General features: G+C 40.3%; 1 protein-coding gene and 1 pseudogene across 1 annotated transcript; one reads left to right on the top strand and one right to left on the bottom strand.

The window, feature by feature from the left end:
* Nucleotides 1-1172: 1172 nt before the first annotated feature.
* Nucleotides 1173-2162, top strand: LOC137881793 (trace amine-associated receptor 13c-like; annotated as a pseudogene).
* Nucleotides 2163-5138: 2976 nt separating this feature from the next.
* Nucleotides 5139-22797, bottom strand: phf12b (PHD finger protein 12b). The gene is made up of 15 exons (XM_068712650.1): nucleotides 22088-22797; nucleotides 21616-21797; nucleotides 19769-19841; nucleotides 19172-19628; nucleotides 17239-17359; nucleotides 17014-17146; nucleotides 16752-16916; nucleotides 16068-16211; nucleotides 14753-15476; nucleotides 13708-13809; nucleotides 13415-13561; nucleotides 9421-9516; nucleotides 6982-7064; nucleotides 6713-6851; nucleotides 5139-5693 (listed from the first exon to the last, which is right to left on the bottom strand). The coding sequence occupies exons 1-15, from the start codon at nucleotides 22151-22153 to the stop codon at nucleotides 5236-5238; spliced, it is 3090 nt and encodes a 1029-aa protein (XP_068568751.1). The 5' UTR covers nucleotides 22154-22797; the 3' UTR covers nucleotides 5139-5235.
* Nucleotides 22798-25599: the final 2802 nt, after the last annotated feature.

Genomic DNA, 25599 nt, shown 5'->3' with positions numbered 1-25599 from the left:
ATTAATAGTAAATTTAATTGTTTTTGTTTGTTTTGGAACAGGTCGTAATGTTTGTTTAATAAAATCAAAGTGCACCCAGACTAATTTGTATGATAGATTATTCTACATTGGCTCACCTTTTGGCTTAAACATATTTCTTTATAAAAAGATGTTTTTTTTCCACATGGAACTATACATTCTCCTATTTCTCCTCGACTCTTCCAGCTTTGATTCACTCAGCAGTAATTGTCAGAGCTACCTGCACAAACAAACAGTTGGTTTTGAGACCTGCATTTACTTTGACAGTCTGTTATATTACAAAGACTAAAGGGCATTCACACACATTCAGTTTTTTGTCGATCTTTACAGGCTTACATTTATGATTGTATTCGGAGCTACACTCAAAACATTTGAGGCTTAAGACCTGGCAAAATGACCTGGCTACGCCGCTGGTCGACACAGGAAATACCGCTTAACTCTTGCCCGCAGTGTATGATGGTCACAGAAATGCACGGCTGCATCAACCAGAGTCCTGCCAGTACCCTCGCTGTGCGTGAAGTTGTGAGGGCCCGATCAATGCTGCTTGCAGCTTTAATTAATATTATTATTATTATCATATTAGTCACATTACTATTAATGTTGCTAGCTCACTCTGAAGGTTTCTTGCCATCATCTTGCAAGGACTAAAAAGTGCCTCACACAAGGGGCCCAAACATGGTTTTGCTCTTCATAGTTTTCTTCAGAAGGGCTGATATTTTGGCTTGTGTCTCATCAGGGACACCTGGGCCCTGCTTAAGTTTGTGCAGCATCTCAAAAAGGTTGCCATATGCACGGGATGTCTTTGTAATTGTTTTTATCCTCACACATCAACTGGTTGGACACAACACAAAAATGTTGCACTTATCCTTATAATTTCCAAAATTGAATTATTTTCCTAGTGAATATATGAGTTGTTATTTAAGCCATTATTGTCGCAAACTTTGTACCATAATGTCTCTTTGACTATTTTACGTGTATGTTAATAGCAGACTTTTGATTGGATGTCACAAGGTATGAGGTAATTTGTGGGTGGCTGCTGTAATGTGTCTTTTGTTACAAGACAGAGATATCAGTTTGTTAATGCCGTGGATCTTACTTTGTTTAGGTTCTGTTGGGTTATCTCTGAGGTTTTGGCATACACTTTTGTGTTAATAATGACTTTTGGCCTTTCTCAAGAGCAATACTGTTTTCCACGCTCAAATTCCTCGTGTGTTAGAACACAGTTCAATATGGGGACCAAAGTTGCCCTCTATTTATTGTTTTCTTTGGGCATGCTCATTACCATTTTAGGGAACTCTGTTGTCATTGTGTCAGTAGGTCATTTCAAGTAGTTGCATAATCCTACCAATGTGCTTATTTTGTCTCTTGCTCTTGCGGACCTTCTTGTGGGTGTTATTGTGATGCCCTTCAGCGCCATCCGGACCATTCATGGCTGCTGGTTCTATGGGGATGACTTCTGTCTGCTGCACTCCTGTTTAGATGTGTTTCTCACAACTCTGTCTATCTTCCACCTAATTAGCATTGCTATAGACAGGCAACAAGCAATATGCAATCGTCTGCATTATTCAAGAAATTTCACAATGTCAGTGGCCTGGATTATGGTATGTGCTAGTTGGGCACTGGCTGCTGTCTTCTCTTTTGGACTACTTTACTCAAAGGCCAATGAAGCAGGGATAGAAGCTTATATGGCATCAATAAATTGCCTTGGCAGCTGTAACCTTGTCCTTAATCCCCTTTGGGGGATCCTGGACAGTGTAATCTGCTTTTTCTTTCCTTGCACTGTGATAGTTTGTCTATACACTGAAATATTTATTGTGGCTAAAGAGCATTTAAGAAAGATTGAAGATATTAGCAAAAGTTCAAATAACAGTGGCAGAGGTGGGCTGATTAAACAGTCTGAGCATAAAGCTGCAAAGACTCTGGGTATTGTGCTTGGCGCATTCATCTTTTGTTGGATGCCCTTTTTTATAAATTCTATAATTGATGCCTACACTGGCTTCAGTACACCTGCTTCTGTCTTTGAAGCATTTGTTTGGTTGGGTTACTTCAATTCAACATTAAACCCAATTATTTATGCATTATTTTACCCCTGCTTCAGAAAATGTTTTTATTGTATTGTCACTCTAAGAATTCGTCAACCATGACTATATCTGTCAAATGACATAGCTACAGTTAAAACCTATTAAAGAATTTCAAATAAGATATTTTTGAAACGTTCTTTGGCAGGTATTTAAAAACCTAAGAAACCCAATGATAGGATTTGCATAGTGACTTTTGTGTTGAGCACATAGAAAGATCGATTCATATGATGGCATGTGTGTCATTTTGAATGTAGTGTTTGTTTTTGCAAGAGACTTGTAGAGCTGTGAGCTTACAGCTTTGAGAAAATGAGCCAAAGATTCAGAAAACATGCATAAACAAATGTGAAAAACAGTTATTAGGTGAAGTGAACATAATGTAAGCCAGTCACTGCATCATACAGATCTGTGTCCTTATCAGACTAGCTCACAGTAGTTATCCCTGAGCACATCTGAGCAGATCTCAACTAATATTGTCTATTTGTTGGGTATGATTTCATTTATGTTTTAATGTGCTCTAGAAAAAGCTCCTTAAACATCACCCAGTGAGACTAAAAGCTGTGTTAGGGTTAGGGTTGCATTTCACCTTCATGGTTTATAGTTATGTGAAGCCTCATGAAACCTTTGGATTTTCTTACTATTTTTGCTTGAAAGGTTTAAAGCTTCAAGGCTTCCTTCTCAGGAAGAACGGAGACACCTGGTGGCACAGAGAAATTAAAACTGCTGTTCAAGAGTGGACCGAGGCTCTGCCTTAACATGTCACTGTTTCAGTCCCAAAAGGTTTGTTAGAGGCTGTGTGTGCATTTTAATCTACTCATCCCCCTGTTCATTTATAGTGATGTTGAAGTAAAACTATACATTATTGTTGTATCACTCCAATAAAATAAATCATAAATGTGTTGTTCAGTTACATGACATGTTTGTTTTTCTCCTGTGGTGGTGGTCAGTAGGCTCTTTGTCCACTATAGGTGCTTATTTTACCTTCATGGTTTATATTTATGTGAAAAGATTTCATATAAGTGGCAGTTTGATCAGTCCTGTGTGGAATGATTGTGACGTGATTTGGGAATAATTGTGCACAGTGAAAGAAGCAGTATATTGCATAATGTATTTTCAAGGTTTTAATTAAAAATCAATATTATATTTCCACTGTGCTGGGCTTCTGACAGCATCTCCCTTCTGGCTCACAATTTCCACAAAACTGGTAGAAAGAGGTATCGAGAGGCAACGAGATACATGTGGATAAAGTACATTCTGGATGACCCAGTACTATTGTGGATCCTCAGACCTTCCCATGTGCTGCTCGGGGCCATTTTGGCTCAGTGCTAGAGCGGGTTGTTCTTCAATCAGAGGTTCGGTGGTTTGATTCCGAGCTCCGCTATCGACATCCCATTGAAGTTAGAGGGCAAAATCATAATTTAGAAAATAAAATAATGGTTGTGCATTGATTTAGAGAATATGGTATATGGCTGTCTGCCAGTGTCTTTTTATTATACCAACACTGAATGATACAATTGGGCTGTCCTACTTCCACTCAACTTCCACCTGGCCCTCTAGTGGAAAAGATGGCCACACTGATCAGTGTGGGTTGTGGTGCAACTTTGACATAACAGAAATACTTTTCTATACACATCTATGACACTTGAAATTTCTGCAAAACTAAAGAGATTTTCCTAAACTGACTTATCTAAACTTGAGCAAAGACAAGGGGCACTGGTGAAAATGTATATTCTACCATTCTGTTTTGGATTTCCAATCTATTAAACTTCAGAACATTCAAGGGTTAAAGTTCTGAAATGCTGTGAGAGAAATTGTTGCAGAAATCAGCCATGATATTGAAAATCTTCTAGATAACACTAAGCTACGCTTTCTGTAGTCCAACACAAACTGTTCCCGGCACTCCTCTCTCAACAGTGTTGTCTTCCGGCTACAAGTCATGTGACACAATACACAGAAAGCGAAAGATAAAGAAACATGATTGTTCAATTAGTCACTCACTGCAGTTGTCTATTTGTTTATTCCCAGGGAGAACAAAGAGAACAACTCTGGCTCCCAGCATCCACAGTCCAACAATAAATATATACAATAAGCTTGTGTGTTCTCCTTCGCTCCTATATCACACCACATCTCAAATACTGTCTGCACATAGACATAATCATTATGTAAACGTGTGAAAAAATTTCCCTTTGACACTCAGGAACTTGTATGCACTCCACTGTCTGCCCTGAACCAACCACAACTTCTGCAATCTACTTTCTTCTCATTACTTGACCTTTTCAAGCAACATGACAATCACAAACCTTTCCCCAAACACTTTCAATACTCAGTCATAGCCTTTACCAGTAGTAACTAAGTCCATAGTGGCCCTACAAAAGCCTAAAAAATAAGAGGACACAAATCCTTTGAGTTTGTTCTTAGAAAATCTTTCTGTATTTACATGTTTGAACAGACAAGCAGGTACAGACAAAGAGTGCTTATATACAGAGCAGCACAAGATGTTAAAATGAGTGCTAAAACAATACGGTATTTACAGTTTGACTACAGCGGAAAGTACAGACTAAGAACAAGCTTTATCACAAAACTTCTGGTACTCTACACAGTATCACAAATTCCATGAACTGTACAGTTAAAAACCAAACAATGGTAAATCTACATGAAATCCAATGTCTCTCCAATTGAGAAGCAATGAATTATATATATTTACATTATATATACATATTATAGTGTGTAAGCATGTATGTTTTCATACATATATAGCTACCTATGGTGCAAAAGCAGCAAAAGAAAGTAGAATGTATGGAATTCAATACTACAAAATAAAAGGTTTGTGCTAAATGGGCTGACAGACAAAATAATGTTACACCATACATGACCAATATACTGGCAAAAGAAAAGTTGAGCATCAGTAAATAATGTTCGCTCAAAGTCCTAACGGTCTGAAGTGAACAGAGGGTTACTGGTCAGTCATTCAAAAACAGAAGAGATTGTCAATAATACTTCAAGTTCATGCAAAGATATAAACCATTAAAAATGAAAAAATAAACTTTTTCCCTGTTGACCAACCAGCTGTGCAACTTTCCCTTCATTGTGACTCGGAAGGTGCAAAACAAAGGAGGGTGGGTGGGTTTTCCTGGGCAGGTTATGGAATAGAGTCGGAGCGCAGTACGGGCACTTGGTGGGGAGGGACAGTCTCAATGTCGGTCTCATCCTGGCTGGAGGGGCTGCTTACTGTGGCAGTGTTGGGTGGTGGTGTGGTGGTGGTGGTGGGGGCGGTGCTGGCCACGCTGCTGCTGCTGTTAGTGCTGGTGCAGCTGGCAGCAGGCGCTGTGGTCTGCTCCTCTTTGGGCTGCTTACTGGCGAACTCCGTGATGCTGAAGACAAACTGGAGGCAACCCACTTTGATGTAGCTGCCATGGTGGAGCAGGGCCGTGCCCTCCCAACCTGCCCCGCTGCCTCCAATCAGGCTGGAGCTGCTCGCCTTACAGCTGCATGACAGCTCGGCGCTGCCCTGAGGCTGGCTGCTCATCACTCCACCAGCCGGCAACAAACCCACCACAGAGCTGGGACCCCCGTCATCCTCACGCTTCTTACTGCGACCTGCACCGAGAACACAGGGAGAACTTGCTTTCAGTACCAGGTACTTTTCTCGATTTAATTTTCCACTGCAGATAGTCCCCCCTCAATGTAGCCGGGATTCTTAGCCGATCGTCATAGCACCACTGTGTGAAGCTGCCACAACATCATCATCGTCAATACAACACAAACAGTGTGTAGTCTCGCTGGATACTCTCCCAAACGGAGGAATCACTATACTTTGTCAATCGACCACAGCGTAGTTTTGCAGTTTAAAAAAAAAAATCTGGTTTGAGTTTGATGGAAGCTTGCCTATTTAAAAATGGCAAGTTTGTGCAGGATGTTCTATATTTGCTAGATGTGCTAGTGAGGATTAATCAGTGGTCTGCAGTGTTTAACCTCCATCTTTTAGTATCAGCTCAGGTTGCTTGGCACCTTGACCAATGTGATGCCAAAAAAAGCACCAGGCACTATCCGCAACTTTTACAAATAGAAAACCAAAAAAAGAGAAAGGTTCTAAGCAAGTTGAGTCGAGCCGTACCATGCAGTGGAAATGCTGCCTAAAAGTAAAGAGAAAAGGGATGCAGGGTTTTTATGCCATTAGATGGTGGCAGCAAGTGGCAATACAGATGTCACATCAATACATAGGTCTTATGCAGCATTTCATCGGCATGGTGTGGCACGGCTCTACTCAATCTGCCTTTTGGGATTTTCCATAAGCATAAGTTGTGGATAGTACCTGGTACCACCACAGTCGAGGTTCTGAACAAGCTGAGTCGATACTAGTTGGTTCACTCCTGCCGTACCATAAATTGTACCTCTTCGGTGTGTGTGTGTAATAACATTTGCAACATGAGCATCATCCTGTCTTTGACACAAGGCACTGAGGAAGATGTTAGCTGTGCTTTTTGACACTGAAAGAGCACAGTTCAAATCTTCTCTGGAGCCTCTGTTGCACAATTGTTCTGACAGCATCACTGATGACCCTCCAAACTGCATGCACTATGAATACTGAAGAGTGTGTGAGAATGACATGTACTGACGTATGATGCCTTGGACTTTGGCCACCAGCCCACTTGGTGGAGATGGAGACGCCTTCTCTGAGAAGTCACAGGAGTAGAGGACGTTATCCACTGTGGTGCCGTGCTCGCTGTAGTTGAGCAACTCATAATGCTTGGTATTCTGAAAAGGACACACACAATCAATTAATACTATATCCAACAACATAACCTAATATGTTTAATAGGCAGAGGTGGAGAATTATGGTACAATAACATACATTTAAGCAGTACAGCAGTTTAAAAGCACATACCTCATCATAGAAAATACAGGCGTGTTTCCCAGATATGTAGTTGCAACGACCATAATTTGTAAGGCACACGTCCATGTCAGCACCTTTACAAAAACATTAGAATAGTAGGGAGTTTCAGTTATATGGAAAAATTCAATAATGATCACCTAAGACATAGTTCAAATACATTGTTGCCAGTTTTAGTCTTGTCAATTCCATTCAAAAATTGTTCCACTAAAAAAAGGAGACACTTAACGTTTCTTTTGCCGTATCATCATGTCTTCAAAATGAAAACAGGAGTACAATGTATGAACGGTCATCAAATTCAGTAGCTAGGGTGGGCATTGTCTGATATAATTGCCAATACAGTATCCACATTTTGGTACAGATACCAAAACAATACTTTTGTGAATACCTTACTTTGAGAAATACAAACACATTTTTAAACAAACCCCTTTCTTTCTTTAAAAAAAAGTGTTTCCCAACTTGGGGGTCAGTAACAAAATACACACTTCTGCTCTATCAAAATGTTTATTTACTTTTCTGTAGTTTTTTATTTTTTATTGTGAAATACTAGATAGTTTTACCTCTTCAAGCCTCTAAAAATGTTTCTAATGAGACTGTCACTCTTGAGCTCAACTGCTGGCAATTCATAGACACATAAAATGTCCAAGCTGTCAGTCACAAGTACACACTCCTTCCCTTAACCCTCTGATGCACAAGAATTTCAAAACATTTTAATGCACAGCATGGTTAAAAAATGATCCATGTTCAGTTTCAATATGATTTAATAGACAACTGTAATGTAAAGTAAAATGATGATATCACAGGACTTTAAGAAATAGTTAATTATTTTGTTTTTATTATTACAAGTCATTCTATTAATCATTTCCTGTCTTGCTATGTAGAAAGACATTTTGTTTACTCATCTCAAGGGAAACTTGCACTTTACTTGGGTCAGAAATGACCCGCCAGGATGAAAGTTTTTGCAGCAATTCTGACTGTAAAAAAAAATGTATACTTCAAATGTATTCATAAATGAATAAATCTATGTAGTCTGGTGCCCAAAAATAAAAACACTGCAGAGGTACCTGCCTGGATGCATCTATGGTAGATAAAAAACTATAAAATGCCCTCTAGGGTGCCTTTCCAATTGTGAAAACGTGATGCGGGACAATCTAGAGTGCAATTCTAGTGGACACAACGTGATGCACGGCAGTTTAGGGTACACTTCTGGTGTAGAAAATGAGATGCAGGGCCTTCTAGCGTGTCCTTTTAGTGGAGAAAATGAGAATTCAAATATTTGCTTTGATTAAAAAAAAAATCTCTAACCAGCATGCATGGGAAGAAATTGCAATCTAGTGTCTGATTAAATCAGTTGTTCCACAAGTGTTGAAGGTTGTTCTTCCACGGCGTATTTGGGCTTGTACTTGGGCCTAGTTGCGAGCTTTATGAAATATGAGACTGACTTGCTGGTCATGGCCCATCAGATGAAAATTGTCCAGTTTTGATCGGCAGCCAATCAATGGGTGCATCTCCAGTTTGTGATGAGGAATTTAATTAAATATTGAGTTATAATGCACAACAGGCAAAAATATAAAATGAAATCATTCACGCATCACTTTTGACCCATCTTGTGCATTAGAGGGTTAAAAAAAGGGTCACAAGCCATGAAGGTTTGGCAGCTCCAAAAAAAACTTTGCCTAAAGAAAATACATTATTTGAAATTATGATTCAAAGAAAAGCATGAAACTGAGCAAGCACTTGAGGCCAATTTTCATATAGCCAGTTTTCTATTTGGTGCTACAGACTAGGGCTGGACGGTATACCGGTTCAACCGATATACCGGTTTTAATTTCCCATATGATATGAATTTTTCATATACCGTCATAGCCGAAACAACTGCTGTCACTCTTCAACAGGAAGCAAAATATATTGTTCGCCACTGTGAATGCTACAGTTGGAGCTACTTGTATAGTGAGAGGGACCCCCAAGTTATGGTTATAACACAACAATTAATGACCCACAACTAACGCTCTTTAACAGGGCAACACCACGGCACACAACAGTTTGTGACACATAAACAATTTATAACACTAATAATTGTACATTTATAAAATTCCACTGCCGAACGGCATGCTGGGTACAGCTCGCTCGATAAAAACATTTTCGGCGTTAATTAGTTAATGTGCTAACGCGAAAAAAATACCATGATATACCATGAAACCGGTATAATCTTACAAAATACCGTGACATACATTTTTGGTCATAACGCCCAGCCCTACTACAGACACATTTCAGTTGGTATCAAGTATTTGACAATTTAATGTTCAACCCTACTCACCATCCCAGCACCGGGGTTAAAAAACAACAACACCTATCAGTGCACCTGTTAAAACGTCACTCTGCAGAAGTACGTACAGCGGGCAATTGTCACTGTGATCAGTCAGCATGTCTTACCTGATCCTATGTATAATGTCCGATAGCACATGCTGACAGCTCCTCCTTTTCCTGTCAGAGGGTAGAAGACAGCTCGAGCCTGCACCTTCTTCTGAGCTGGTAGGAAGAGATTCAGCTTGTGAACTTTGGAAATACTTTCAGAAAATTCTCTATATTAGACATTAAATCACACATTTACACTCTCATCATTACACTCTAATAATTTTTCTAGGGACCCATTTTAAAAAAAGGTACAAAGTATCATGACCAAATTCATTCTAGGTCTTAAGTGTTTAAATTATGTTTTTACTGCCATTTCATGTTATTGAAAACATGTTAAATACTTTATAAATGGTGACATTTTAAATAAAAGCTATTGCTTTTTTCCTCATCAGAAAAATTATTTTCAGACCAAACAAATAATTTATGCAAGATAAAATATACAACAATTTTAAAATTCAAGGCTAAATCTAAAACTTTGCAGTTTGTTTTCCCTTTTCCAGCCAGCCAATGTCATTCTGTTGATTCCATCACACAACAATATGGATATTGATGTCTTAAATTAGTGTCCTCTTGATAAAAAAGTGTGATTATTAAGACAGCGTCTGGGAAGTAGTTGAATCTACAAAAGATGGGTTATCATAATGAACTAGAAAATGCATTTCCTGCTGAAAATGCGTTGGAATGCTGAAAGCTGAAATGAATTGCAAAAACATTGCTGAAAATACAGAAATGAGAGACTACCTGTCTGAAAAATGTTGAAGCCCGAAAGCATTTAAACTGCACTGCTGAAAACCCTTCTAGTTGAAACGTCTAACTATAGTGTCTGTAGCTGAAAGTATGAGAAAGAAGGCTTTGAAAATTGAAGAAGTTTAACAGGATTTGAAGATTTTCTCCATAGATATCTTATTCAAAACAAATTGCAAAAAGCTTAATAATTCAAAAATGTAAAGATTATAAATATGAAAAGTCATATCACCCTCTCCTGAAAGAGCTGAACATTTTGATATTCGAATGGTTTCTGTGGCTTAAAAAATGTCAGCAGTAGCGATATTTGTAGAAGTTGTAGTAGAAGTATTGTTTGAAGTAGAAATATTAGTAGCATTAGAGATATTTATAGTAGTAGTAGAAGTTGTAGTTGTAGTAGAAGTATTATTAGTAGTAGAAGTATTAGTAATTAGAAGAAGTAGTAGAAGTAGTCGTAGTAATAGCTGTAGCAGTGGTTGTTGTATTTAATATAACAGTAGCAGTAGTAGTAGAAGAAGTAGTAGTATTAGTAATAGTAATGGCAGTATTTGAAGTTGCAGTAATAGCAGTAGTAGAAATACTAGTAGTATTCATACTAATAGCTGTAGTAGTATTAGTACTGGTAGTAGTATGAATAGCAGCAGTAGTAGTAGTAGTAGTAGCAGTTGTAGTATAAGTAATAGTAGTACTGGTCGTATTAGCAGTAGTGGTGGTAATAATAGCAGTAGTAGTAGTGGTAATAGTTGCAAGAGCAAAAGTTGTAGTAGAAGTAGTATTAGTAGCAGTAGTAGTAAAACTAGACATATTAGCAGCAGTAGTAGTAGTTGTCATAGTATTAGTAAGAACATTAATTATTTCAACAAAAAAGCCTCATTTTGAGCTTAATGTTTAAATACAGTTAATCCATGGGGCTTTTATTTTGAAAGGGTGGGGCTGGGTGGGTTAGACAGGAGGAGAGGAGACTGAATCATAATGTTAGATAAACACAAACAGGTTATTAAATGACAGGCTTCATCATAAGCATTTCAGTTGGAATTCTTTCGGTGGGGCTTGTATTTTAAAATGGTGTGTGTGTGTGTGTGTGTGTGTGTGTGTGTGTGTGTGTGTGTGTGTGTGTGTGTGTGTGTGTGTGTGTGAGTGTGTGGGGGGGGTCCTCTAAAAGTCTCTAATACCTGAATCACTGTATAAGAGATACACACACAGAGAGAGAGAGACACAGAGAGATAGAGAGAGATACACACGCAGAGAGAGAGAGACACACAGAGAGATAGAGTGAGGCTTGTGTCTGTGAGTTTGTGTGTTTATAGACATCAGTAATTAGCTCAAGCACGAATACCTGTGAGCCTGGCCTCAGGCTCACAGGTGAGAAAGTTGGTTTTCTCTGTGAGAAAGTTGGTTTTCCTCTCAAGTAAAGGCTTTTGTGCCAAATGTGTAAATCTGTGAGATTCCATAGTCATATGTCTACGACAAGGACAAGATTAGCTACGTTTCCATCCAAAAATTATGCATGTAGAGTGAAAATTGAGGAGTCAGTCGCAAAAGACAAATATTTTTTTCACAGAAATCTCAGGCTTCTCTTCACTCTAGCGATGACATCACGCACTCTAAGCTGCGCAATACACACCCATTATAAAAGCAGAAAAGGACTGAAAAACACATAAAAGCAAAATTGCTACAGCTCAAAAAGTATAAAAGATATCAAAATGATTATAACATACAATCATTGATCAGGGTTTTCTCAACATTTGAAGGTTTAAATGGTGTCTGTAGCTGAAAGTATGAGGAAGTACAATGATCTGAAAGTTGAACAAGTTTAAGAGGATTTGAAAAGTTTCTCCATAGACATCCCATTCAAAAAAAAATTGCAAAAAGCTTAATAATTAAAAAAGTTGAAAGATTAGAAACATAAAAAGACATAGCACCCCTCTCCTGAAAAAGCTGAACATTTTCATATTTGAACGGTTTCTGTAGCTTAAGAAATGTGGAAGTTATTAAGTGCCAAAATACGTACGGAAGAAATAGTTGAAGAATAAAGATTAGGATAACAATACTTGGAATGCTGAATCAGCATTCCAACAATAAAGATTCGAAGAACAATACTTGGAATGCTGAATCAGCATTCCAACAATAAAGATTAGGATAACAATACTTGGAATGCTGAATCAGCATTCCAACAATGAAGCTTTAAACTATTCCATAGTTATGTTCTTACCAGCAATGGAGGCACATGAGCTCACTGTCCATAGAGGTAGTATAAGCTGACAATTACAAACTGACCAAACAAAATATAGCTTGTTTGCAATCACGTGACTTATGAGTCACGTAATTCAGATGATGGGCAAGAAGTGATTAATCTATATACTGGGCGAATTGGTAATGGAGGAAAGTGAATACATAAAAGGGTTGGTTGAACCTGCAGGCAGCAGGTATCGCCAGAAAATAGAAACACATATTGGATGTGATCCCTACAAAATGAAGTAGAGCGATATTTCCCACAACTTGACCGATTTGCCCGGTGTGGAGGAGATCGACATTAGAAATGACCTCGTCCTCCAAACCTCCAACTACACAGCTCACCAAATCAAGGCGTACAAGAAGTAACATTGAACGACTGGCGTCTTGTTTATGCCCGGGTAGCTAGCATCGCTAAAAACAAAAGGATAACAATAGCTAGTTAGCGGCTGGGAGATAGCTAGCTAAAACTGCGAAACACTAGCTGCAGAACAAACAACAAACAGATGACAATATCGCAGATGTGGCTGGCTATGTTTCTGGCGATATCACCACCATGGTCCGTGTTTTTGTCATTGTTTTTATGCGGGAGAAAGCTAGTTAGCTATCTACCGGGAGATTTGATTTTAGCAAAAACAAGATGGCAGTCGTTCAATGCTACTTTGGTTCCAAGGTCGTGGACCCAAACGCTCACGAAATAGTTGTAAACCTTTAGACTCTTCTACGCCTTCATCTGGTGTACCACCATGGTCTGTGTTTGAACCTGCCTCCAGTTGCCTGCCCTCCACCTGGAAAGCAAGCTGATGTGTGACGTCATCTGCAAAGAACCTATAGAGAAGCCTTTCATACAGGGTTCAAAATATGAACATTCAGGCTCAAATGTGTACTGCAGAAGTACATCTTCAATAAAACACTATGAAATGATTTGGCAGCCAAATAAAATCAACTGCGAACCACCTGTGGGTCCCGACCCAGTTAGAAAATGAGATGTGAAAACAAACTGAATAGCAGTGTCAGAGGTAAGTTAGTGCCTTACTGTCAGGGCAGGGTGATGGGGTTTTGGGGGCAGCGCTGGTGGCTGAGGGAGGAGGAGTGCTGGGCACTTTGGGGGGGAAAAGCTGCTGGATCCTCTGCCAGGCCAGGAGCTTGATCATCTCTGTATCCAGTTTGTCCAGCTCAATCCCTATATATACACACACACACACACACACACACACACACACACACACACACACGCACAAGTTAATTTGCTTCATCACAGCATGACATGTATACAATACCACAATGGTTCTGTATTGTCAGATGTCACTATTAAGTGAGCACACATACCTCTTTCCTCATCCTTTCGATCTTTCATGCAGCTGGACAGGTTAGCCATGGAGGCGAGAGTGCTGGGCAGCAGTGAGCCCAGTTCAGGACCAGCCTTCATGTCTGTAGAAAAGAAACATGCCGGGGCGGCTTGTGGTCAAAGACCTGAGACTGATCTGGAGGCTTGCACATGGACATCTGACTGGATGGGAACTTTATTAATCTATGTAGAACAACCTATTTCAAACTACATATTATGCTATTTAAATGTGTTTGTGTACAAAAGAAAAACTATTCCGAGCTCTAAATTCAACTGCAGCACAGTCAGCTCCATTCGGTTTCTCTTCTCCCATTGTTTGTCATATCACACTAATGTTCTGCTGACACCTGAAACAGCTGTGAAATGTTTCCCACTGGCCACAAGAGGGAGCTGTTGGGCTATGGTCTATGGTTTTTAAATAGTCTGGTGCTTCCTGTTCTGTTCTACCTTTGACAACCATCTCAAATAATTGAACAAACAAATAAGTTATATGGTCAAAGCAAGAATGAAGATTGTAACAGTAAAGGGAAAGTTGTTCTTGAGATATTTCATGGAATCAGAAGCATAGCGATCTGGACTCAATCATTTCCCTCTGCTTTCCCCACACATCCTCTGACTCTACATCTTGTGTTTTCTTGTGTTTGGGAGACACGTGGAGCAGCCACTGTAGACCGAGGGTCAATATGCTGCTTACAGAGGAGAACTGCACACTTCCACGTTACGTAGCCATAGCTACTGACGATGAGGGCATAACCCAAACAACTGCAATGTAATTATTGAAAACGTTCAACATGAGTGAATAGAAAATAAACATTCTAAACACTAGAGATGTGTCATTTTCTATTTTTTTTTTAAATAACAAAATGATAATACATTTATCAATAAATTAATACCTCAATAGTTGTGTTAAAGAACAAAGGCTGCTATGATGTTTTAAAGTTATTTTTGCATCGATCCCTACAGAAGCTCAAATGAACCTGGGAAGCCAATCATCAGAGAGCAGTTCATTAGTTCAGGACTGTGTACCTGGAGTAGGTGATGACAACCCCAGCTTGGCGGGGTCGCACTCCTGGTTGCCTTTAGTTGGTGTGTCTGAGCGGCCGCTGCTGGTGATGGAGTAGGTGGGCTTTTCATTGCTGCTCATACACTCCTCCTGGTTCCTGTGGTTCTGCTGGCCACTGTGGGGCCATATTGTCAGGGCAGTGGGACAGTTCTTCTGAGCACAGGCCTCTGTAGTACTCTCGGGTTCCTTTTTAACCATTTCTGCTCCTATGTGGTTCACCAGCCCAGAGGTAGGAGCTGAGACTGGGGGTGTTGTAGTGGGCTTTAGTCTGTGCTGCAGCTCAGCCTGCCTGCAGGAGTCTGAGGCACTGTTACAGTCTACAGGCCCGTTGGCTTTGGGTGGCTGACATTCCTCTGCTCGAGGTCCGTTGGGTTTCCTACAGTGTTGACATGGTGGTGTGTTGCATTTACAAACACCCAGCTCTGCAAGCGTGTCCCTTGAAAGAGAGGCCCCCTGGGGGTCATCAGGTGTACTGCAGGGTTTAGAGCAGCGGTCAGGGGATGAAGTCCTTTCAAAAGAAGTTTTCATGTCCTCAGATGTTACACATGATTTAGCAGTTGTTTTCTGCTCAGAAGCCCAGTCTGCTGACGCTGTTACTGACAGGGTGGTTGCTGTGGATGAAGCCTTCTGCTTGTTAGATAGGTGTCGCATGATGCTGCACTGGAGGGCGATGACATCCTGAAGCCACTGTTTAACAAAGCAGAACCATGTTTTAACAGAAGAAGCAACCATCAAGTCTTTTTATGACATCCTCCTATCTAATAGAGACATTTAAGCCACAGGAAGAAATTAATATCCTGATTTTGTTACAAATATTTAGAAAAAAGTTTAAGCTAATTCGATTTTTCCTCGACTCTGGGCCTTTTATTACCCATTTGCCATTTGAAAGGCTTGTATGTTAAACCACAAGTTTAGCTTAACTTTTAAAACACAGATGTGTCAAAGTGTGTTTTAGCAATCAGACAAAAGTGCGCCTGAAAAGACCTGAATCCACAGACGTCCCGAATCAAGGCAAATATCACCTTCAAGCCGTATTGCTGTTAGTATTAGAATTTGATTAATTTACTGTTCTTGCTGAAATCAAATAAGCAATGAATAACCTACCTGCATGGACATGATCATTCCACATTAGTCTTAGATTTTTAAGACCAGACTAACCATTAGTGATTCACCAACACACTTCCCTAAATCAAGCCGTTGTTGCAGGTGACTCTTGTTAGACTGATTCAAAATGGCAAATGATATTGAACAAACTGTGTCATGTTGTAGTCCGCCTACCTCTTGCTGCTCAGCCTCTGAGGTGGGGTGCTTTGAGGGCTGGTGGTCAGGCACACCGCTACAAACCAGCTCCAACTGGCGCACCCCCGCAGGAGTCAGCATGGGGGGAGGATTCTGGTACTGGGACTTGATGGCATCTGGCACCTGAGTCCAAACCGTGATTGTAAGAAATATTGTAATTGCTTTTCCACAAACTTTTAATAATATTGTGATGTCTCTAAATGAACAGGGTATCTCCCACATCAATTGGGTTTGGGTACCGTGCCGAGGTAGATTGACACCTGAGTACATTCTTGCTTAAATTTTAACTTCAGATGCTAACTGCAACAAATAGTTTCTTCAAATGAATTCTATCTTTGATAGAATTAATTTGAAGAAACTATTTGTTGCAGTGTTGTCTTCAGAAGTGCCTGTTGTTCCCTCGTTTCTGTTCTGTCAGCATAGAGTATTTAACAAGAGGAAACCAAAACAAAGGCAAAATAATCAGTTTTATAAGACAAGAATGATCAGTTATTGCATGAATCCACTTACCATCACCATCCATTGTCTTAACAATTCAGAGCTGACCACACAAAAACTCTTTGGGATATCCCATAAAAGCCTGACCCACACCCCCGGAGAAACACTGAAGCCCACAATCTGCTACCACTAGGCTGTCTACACCCGCACACTGAAGCTGTCTACCTTGATGGTCTTCTTATTGTGCTGGTGGGTTGTGCGCCGATTAGGTGCGTTCTGCCGATGGACTCTACGCAGGAAGTCCAACTTGACTGCGTGCTGGGACATCCTATCCTGGAAATGGTCAAACAGCTGACAGCGGCTGGACAGGCTCAGGCTCCTCTGATTCAGCTGCACATCACACACACATTAGAAAGCATTACTAAGCATTCTTTTGGCGAGACCAAAAAAAGTTGTTTAATCTCTGAGCCAAGACCATGCTCCTTACCACTAAGTGCTCAATATGGTTTGGACACATCCATTTTCCAGCAGGTAAAGCTGTGAGTGGAGGGTCCAGACAGTCCATGTGGAACAGAAGAGGACAATAGTCACACTGGATCAGTGGAGCCAACCTGCAACTCCTGTGAGAGGAAATGAGTACAAGACATGAGACAACTCAGGTCTGTGCAAATAATGCAAATAATAACGCAAATAATGTTAACCTGGTTCTAACCTGTTGCATGAAAAGCAGACTCTGACCGGTAGAGGGACCAGACCATTGGGATCCAGCTCATGCTGAGGCCTCCTGAAGGGCTTCCCTAGTAGCTCCTCTTTTCTCCTCCGTTTACTGCTGCCTAGAAATCCAAACAATCCAACCCAGTTATCTTTATGCTGTCATGTATCAGACATCTGAAGTGCTCAATATAACCCAGGCACACTTTATAATCCAAAAAAAAAGAAAGAACTACTTTGTTTTTATACGGGGTGTAAATCTTTCACTATTTCACGATTCAATTCTTGGGGTCACGATTCCATTAAAAACTGATTCAAATTTTATTCTCGACAGCACATATATTGGTAGGATTTTATTTCTCAAAAACTTGCTAATTTCACAAATAAATGAGGATTTATCTATACGATACATCCTCATTTCAAAACTAAAACCTAAAGAAGGGGTCAGCTGGCTGAAGGGATAACGCCATGGAGCTGAGAGTTTGATTTCCATTAAATCTCACAATATAAAAGCTGTGTTTCTGTTTAAAAAGTACAAACCTGAGAAGACAAAAGTCAGCATCTTTGAAGTGAGGAGCTCTCAGCTCATAGGCACGTGGTTTGTTTATAGACGTAGCGTAACGCTAGCTGTTAGGACACAAGTTCTCTGCCATCATTAAGGTTGTTGTTGAATGATTACTCGTTTCATTTTCAATTATTGAAAGTGACATGGTCCTGAATATTAATATACATTTTCATATTCAAATGTATATTAATATAATATCTAGTACATTTTGAAGGACATTTTAAGAAACGATTTTTGGAAGTTGTGAATCGATTTAGAATCATGATTGTTACATGAATTATTTTTCCCTGCAGCCCTAGTTTTAATATATTTACTTTCCACACCTTGCCTCATCTACTTCTAGTTTGGTTTCTGGTATTTAATAATTTCACCAAGAAGCGTGTTTAAAGAGTTTCCCAACCTTTGGCTCCAATCCAATCCATTGAAAATAAAATAGTTTGCTAAACTAATGTTCACATGTCAACTTAGCAGCTCTCCAACAGTTGGAGTCTAACCCGTCGGCCATCAGACCTCTGGAGCTTGTCCAGAAAGCTGCAGCTCACCTGGTGTTCAATCGGCCCAAGTTCTCCCATACAACTTCCTTTTTCCGTTCTCTACACTGGCTACCTGTAAGAGCTCGCATCCAGTTTAAGACTCTGGTGCTAGCCTACAGGGCAGTGAAAGGAACAGCTCCTTCCTATCTCCAGGCCATAGTCAAGCCTTACACCCCCACCTGACCACTTCGCTCTGCTGCCTCGGGGCGATTGGTTGCCCCGTCGCTCAGAGGTCCTGGCGGCCGATCGACCCGGTCACGGCTGTTTTCTGTCCTGGCCCCACAGTGGTGGAATGAACTTCCCACTGACGTCAGGACAGCAGAGTCGCTGCCCATCTTTCGGCACAGGCTGAAAACTCACCTCTTCAGGAAGTGCTACCCTGAGCCTTCCACTTAGCACTTATTGTATTCATACTAGCTTGTTGCACTTATTGTATTCGTATTACTTTTTTTTTTTTTTTTTGCACTTACTGTTTTTGTTTGTTTCTGCACTGTACTTTGGCTCTGAGTTATGCTCTGCTTCATGCTCTTAGATGCTTGTTTGGGAAAGGAGATGTACTTATGACTTCTGGTGACTAGTAGTTCTTTTGATTACCAATATTGAATGCACTTATTGTAAGTCGCTTTGGATAAAAGCGTCTGCTAAATGACTGTAATGTAATGTAATCATTAGTAATTTAGGACTTCAAAGGTTACCAGGCCGCGAAGAGCCATTTTTCCCTTCACCCTAATGTAATTTACAGTTTTTTTCCCTTCACCATTTGAAAACGTGTTAAAATAAATACAATACAATTTCACAGTAAATGTTTCGCAACTCAATATGACTGACTGACTGACCTGGAAGTGCAGTGGTGCAGGTGAGCTCACTGGGCAACTGGAACTGCGTAGGGTTTCTCTCCATAGCGGCTGCTATTAGCAGCTGAAAGGGCCTCTTGAGAAGGCGTGGAGTTGGAGCCGATAGCGTAGCACCCTCAAGCTCTGAGCCCTGAACTTCATCCTCAGGCTCTGCTGCCTCCTCCTCCCCATCGTTCTGCTCCTCTGAGGGGGTTGGGGTGGATGAAGTGTTGGAGGTGGGCGTTCCAGGCCGGCTGCTCGGCCTGCTGCTAGTCCTGCGGTCCAAGAGACGCACCTGGGCCACTCGTAGACCGGGCCCTGCTGCCCCGGCCCCCGGAGGCAGGCCGTCGAGCCGCAGTGGTCCGGCATTGAGCTCCAGCTCCACGGCCGGGGACACAGAGCGCTTAGATGAGGACTTCTCCGGAAGGCCGTTGGTCTGCTCTGTCTTCTGCTCTCTCTTCTGATGGCAGCAAACAAAGACCAAAAGACAGATTTATCAGTCCATATAGCATACAAGCATATACCTTTCTCTACATTCTTTCCAGCAGCATGACAGTAACATTGGTGGGGGACTATGCCACTGGGGGACCTGCCACTTACCTTTTTTCGAACATTGCAGCGGTGACACATCCATTCTCCTGGGGGAAGCATTTCTTCACTTAGAGGTGGATTGCTGAGTTAAGAAGGTAAAACACAATACTCAGTGGCCAGGTTCATAATCAATGTAGGCAAATTCATATACATTATCGTTTAACATGCAGTCATGAAATTATGCTTCACAATTATGTTGTCTAATTTCATGTGAAGAGGAAAATTTAGATTTTCAACATGATTTTGAATACAATATCTATCCTATGAAAAAATTACAATAATTTTCTTACTGGTCACAAGCATATTCCCCACATAGTTCTCCAACGTTACAGTGTTACATCGACTGGACTGACAATTGCATTTCATCAAAGAAAAATGCATGTCGATGTGAAACGATACCTCAATTTCCAATTTGTTCATATCTGTATTACAAAAAGCTGGAACATGAATGAATCATATACATGAGTAAATATCCTAAATATTCTAATTAAAGTGTGTGTCCTGCATGTTATAAAGATTTCTAACAGACAGGACACATCTGAAGCCAAGTCTATAATCTACGGCCTAAAACCTCCCAATAATAAGTGAAATGCATGCCTGTTACCCTGTGAAAATACTACATTTATAGTAAAGCAGCATGTTTCCCCCTCTATGCTGTGATACGACAGAACTGCAAACTGAAGATGAAGTCATTCACAGGCCTGACCATATATGGATATTACGTTTCTGTTTGGTCGCTTCCAAGTGACAGTCTGAGCGAAACTCTTCCAAATGCCAAAATAATCATGCATGCAGATGTTTAACGGGGAGACATGCGAAGCGGCAACGGAGACGTGCTACAATGGGAAGAGCTTTTATTAGACGTCCACAGCAAACACGGCCATAGCGCTAACGGTACACCATCCCAGGAAACGACAAAAAATCGTCTATATCATTTGTAACCCCCTTTTCTCAAAACTGGATTTAAAGGTTGGTAAGATGGCGGTGGAATAGAAAAAAAGAGCAGGGAGGTCGCCATATTGTAAACAGAGGCAGTCTCGACTCCATTTTTAGCAGCAGCGGCTCCACTGGCTGCAGCCGCGACAGGAGGGGAGGACTGACTGCAAGCTAATTCTAGCCACTTCTTTCTTTAACCTATGCACGTCTTATGAACACGACTTGTCATTGACAATAACGACGGAAATGATGCTCTGCTTGTACGAGCAACCATACACGCTCTCCAAAGAGTGAGGCAATGTAACGGTTAGCTACTTAAAGTCACTCGACACCAACGTAACGTTAGATCAAATGAGCAGTTGTTGAATTTGCTCGCCAAACCCAATTCAATAAACTTAAAGTTTAATTCACTCGCCATCAGGTTTAGCAGAAATATAACCTCTAGGTATGTTTAAATGTATGTGTAGTTACTGATGAATTCGGCATACAAGTCATTATTTGGGCAGCACTGTAAATTCAAATTCAACTTTACAAAAAGCTAACAGGGCTCGCTACCGCCCTCCTCGGTTCAGCTGCATGGGAAAGAAGGCTTCAGTGTGAATATATAAGAGGACCCACCGGTGGATACAGTTGAAATGTCGATGAAATAACAGCGAATATGTACTGAACAACATCGACTGGTACAATCTCACTACAAGGAGAACATAATTCACACGTTTCCAGTGACATGTCAACGACTCTGCAGCATAAACAGCAAACCGTAACTTCATCGGGGAAACTTCCACTTAAGTTAGCATTCAGCATCTGGTGTACGAATGCAGCTAAAGCAGACTCGCGGTACAGTCCCTTGTCTTGCATTATCGCATGCATAACGTATCCCTTTACGTTGTAACTCTTTTTCTCAAATATCTCTCACTTACCAGCATTGGAGGTGGAAGGCTGCAGGACAGTGGTCACAGCACAGCAAGTCTCCCCCCTCCCGGCAACTATCGCAGGTGTCGTGGTTGGTGGCCCTGCCGCTCCTCCGGACGTCTCTCACCAACTTCCGACTCCTCTTCTCTACCTCCTCGGACTTCGGGGGCGCCAGCAGTGTTTGGATTTGCTGTAAAAGTTGTTCAACTCTTTAGTAAAAGATCACGACACCCCGACTGATGGCATGTCATCTCAAGTCCCAAGCTTAGCATTGCAAGCTTGGGGAGAGCGCTAACGTTACCGTTTACTTGAGGCCTCCATTATCAACCCGATGTATTAAGTTAGCTAACCCAGAGGTGCTTGACAGTAGGCTCTAGTGGTCTAATGATAACGACAATTAATATGATGGGAAAATACATCAATGCATCATCAAAAGGGAGTATTTTACTTCATTAAGGCTTTCGAGCAGAGCGACCTCACCTCCATTAAGCCCCCAGAGGTATCCAAATCGTACACGATCGTCGGGGTCTCCATTTTGTCCCACATTCATCCAGGTGCAGACGTTGCTAAAGGAATTTGCGATACAAATGCCTTCTCAACACAAAACGATGAGGGTAAATCCCGTAGTAAATGTATTTTATCAAATATTTTTAACCAGAAGATGGCTAGCCAAGCGATGCAGGCTATCGTTAGCTGGCTAACGGAGCTAACTACCAAGGCAAGACGCAAACCAGTCAAGGTTGTGAAGCTAACGGTCTCACTAGCTTGTGTTGTGTTCCCAAAAAGACAACAAAAATCAACGATAATCGTCTAATTGAGACACAGGCTTTTCTTAGCACCACTTTTTACGAGCTGCGCCAAGCCTACGTACAGAATTTTATATCAACTGATTGTTGCTGTTAGCTACAAAATCCATCTGCGGCCTAGCTGGCCAGCCATGATTCTTGTTTCTGCTCCTGCAAAAAGGAGCCTTGTAAATCTGCAAACCCCTCCGCTCCCATTGTCAACAAAGCCAAAAAACAGAAGAATATTCGGCGTGGCACGGTCCAATGCACGGTTTCCGATAGCGTTCGTAATGTATAATCCTCAAATCAGGGTATGTGGAGATGCAAATTTGGGTGATGTTATTGTTGTGAAAAAGGCTGTGCATCTACACAGGCTGCTAGCAACATCCTCTACCAGTTGGCGCAACCGCGAACAGCCCGACGCGCATGCGCATGGGAACGGATATAGATCATTGCGAGGATTCACAGTGTAACAAGGAGCGAATACATTGTATACAACATTGTATCTGGCTACTAGACTATTACATTTATCCTTACCATTCCTATCGCAGTCTTCTGTGACTGAGATTGCTACTAGCTATTACTAGTTTCCATATTGCTGCTACTGTGAAAATATGAACTGTTGCTTGTATTGATAGCAGTTTTGCCAACGAATGTTACTGATAGGCTACCTCTTTTTTACAGACTGCTTTTACGTGTTACTACTACACTAGTAATACGGACTACTTTACTGCTGCTTTCGCAATTTAACTTGTACCACTGTTCTGTATTGCTCGTAATTTGACTATAGTGTTACCGGTTCTAACGCGACCATAAATAATAATATTAAAAATGTAAGGCTTCCATTTTTTCAACTACTAGCCCCACTACCAAATACAATTAAAACTAATAATAATGGGACTAGTATTACCACTATAACTACCACCACTAGCAGTACTGCTTAGGTCTTACATATTGGGTCATTAATAAATAAGAAGGAAGTCAGAACCTTTACTTGCAGTTTTTCCTCAACACAGTTGAGAAACTAGACACTAACACTGGCACTTAAGACACAAAGACAACGACCTGCAACTCCATGAACCAATTCTGCTAAAATAAAAGCACATTTACTGCTTTACTTTCAGATTGCAATTCTAAACCTCACTTTAAAAAAAAAACACACTACACACAATGTTCTAACGTACAAAATCTTTATGAATAGATATCTTTTGTTCTTCTGAACCACGCTGCCATTTAAAAGTGGAAATTAAATTGACTTTTCTCTCTAACTTCTCTCATGGGCAAACATAAGTTGCACAATAATTCAATTAGCAATCACAGCTTTAGCAATGAAAGGGCCAAGACCACTAATGGCCTAACAATGAGAGACACTGTCAAACCAGTCTTGAGCAAATGGACTGTAATACTGTAAATGGAAAGAAGCCTCCGTAGCATATATGTATGAGATTGGGAACTACTGTATATTCCTAACCACATGTTTTGGCCTATTGAAAGATAGATAAAGAACAGAAGACAGGATGATGCCTTTTTTTCCTGAATGTAGCCATTTTTTAATATCTTTATTGGGATGTATACAGTAGTCCATAAAAACATGTTTATATTACAGTGTCCTTGTCTTTCTATATTTGTGTATGAAAACAGTTCACGACATTTTTTTACAACAGACTTGTACTTTTATGTTACACACTGCTGAAAAGCTGCTAAACAAATGTTCATGGTTCTAAGCACAATTACTATATGTATGTCTGTCTATCTCTCTAGTCCCTGATAGGGCATTCATACAGTGTTTTACATTCATACTAGTGTTTTACATTCATTCTAGTGTTTTACAACGCATCGCCATTACCTATGCTTCAGACAGTATTTGAGATGTGATGTGATGAAGTTACCAAGGAAAACACACACACAGTGTTATTGGATATATTTATTGTAGGATTGTGAATGCTGGGAGCCATTTCTATTTGTTTGTTCGCAGGGAGAACTAAAGGTTCCTTTAGTTCTGCCTGCGAACAAACAAATAGAAAACTGCAATGAGCGACTGACTGAACAGGCCAGATTGTAATAATGTCTAATTAGTTATGTGGCAGAACAATAGAGTGTATATACTGTATATTGCCATGTTAAAGATAAAGGTTAATTTAAATATTGCAACAACTCATCTCTGCCTGTTTCCTCTTCCCAGGCTGTTCGGAAAAAATACTTCCCTGGGGGCACTCATTTATAGTTCCGGGAAGTACCAACCACAGGAAGCACTAGGGGGGAAGTGAAGATATGTGTTGCTCTGTTTATTTAGATAAATGATGTCTTTATAATTTACTTTATTGATAGGATTTGTAAATACAACACTGTTATTGATATCTTTGGGTTGGTGAAATCATGTAAATATTTATTGAACATATATTGTTATCGATATACTTACCTGTAGATGGTATGTTGGGACTAATTAGTGACCAGGTGTATGAAACGAGCACATTTTGTTTGTGTAGGGAGACTGGGGGAGACGAGTGGAGACTAGTAGACACTGGTGTGATGTTAGAATATCAAAATAAATTAAGCTTCATCTGAAACCTCTTCTGGACTCCTGATCTCCTCATTTTCCTCCATGGCCGCTCGGGCATCCTAACATAGTGTTTTACATTCATACACATTAGTGTTCAACCGGTTCTTAGAGATGTCTATTCCTATGATAATGTGTGTTTGTGTGTGTGTGTGTGTGTGTGTGTGTGTGTGTGTGTGTGTGTGTGTGTGTGTGTGTGTGTGTGTTAGAATTCTGAGAATATGAGGTATGCTTTCAGAAAAGGTCTGCAAACATTTGATAAGAACTGTAAATAAAAGTTAATACCACACTTAAACTACAATTAAATGCCCTGCACATGAAACTTAAAAAGTAAGTATAGTAAAAGTATTTAAGTATGAAATGAGACATGTAAATATTAAAAGTAAAAGTACTTAATGCAGAAAAGCAAACTTTACTTTTGATTTGTAGTTGGTTGAGGCTGAGCAAATTTTTGGACATTTTGTATTGAGCTGCAATTAATGACTATTTTCAATATGGATCAATCTTATTATTTTTTCGATCAATGGATTGATTTTTTGGCTTGTAAATATTCAGAAAATAATGAAAAATGCCATCACATTTACTCAAAGCCAGATGAGACGATTTTACAATATTTGTTTTGTCCAACCAACACTTAAACTCTCAAAACT

This window comes from Cebidichthys violaceus, unplaced genomic scaffold, assembly GCF_023349555.1.
Source record: "Cebidichthys violaceus isolate CVI_PGR_0920_01 unplaced genomic scaffold, fCebVio1.0.p SCAF_1, whole genome shotgun sequence".
NCBI classification, from domain to species: domain Eukaryota; kingdom Metazoa; phylum Chordata; class Actinopteri; order Perciformes; family Stichaeidae; genus Cebidichthys; species Cebidichthys violaceus.
This window is presented reverse-complemented; position numbering and strand designations above follow the sequence as displayed.

What these genes read in the sequence shown, in the direction of transcription:
- phf12b (XM_068712650.1), bottom strand. Translation starts at nt 22,153, where the DNA reads ATGTGGGACAAAATGGAGACCCCGACGATCGTGTACGATTTGGATACC. An exon ending in GTTGTCATCACCTACTCCAG is followed by an intron (nt 13,810 to 14,752) that starts GTACACAGTCCT and finishes TCTTTTCTACAG; the next exon opens with ACATGAAGGCTGGTCCTGAA. An exon ending in GACATTATACATAGGATCAG is followed by an intron (nt 7,065 to 9,420) that starts GTAAGACATGCT and finishes GTTTTTGTAAAG; the next exon opens with GTGCTGACATGGACGTGTGC.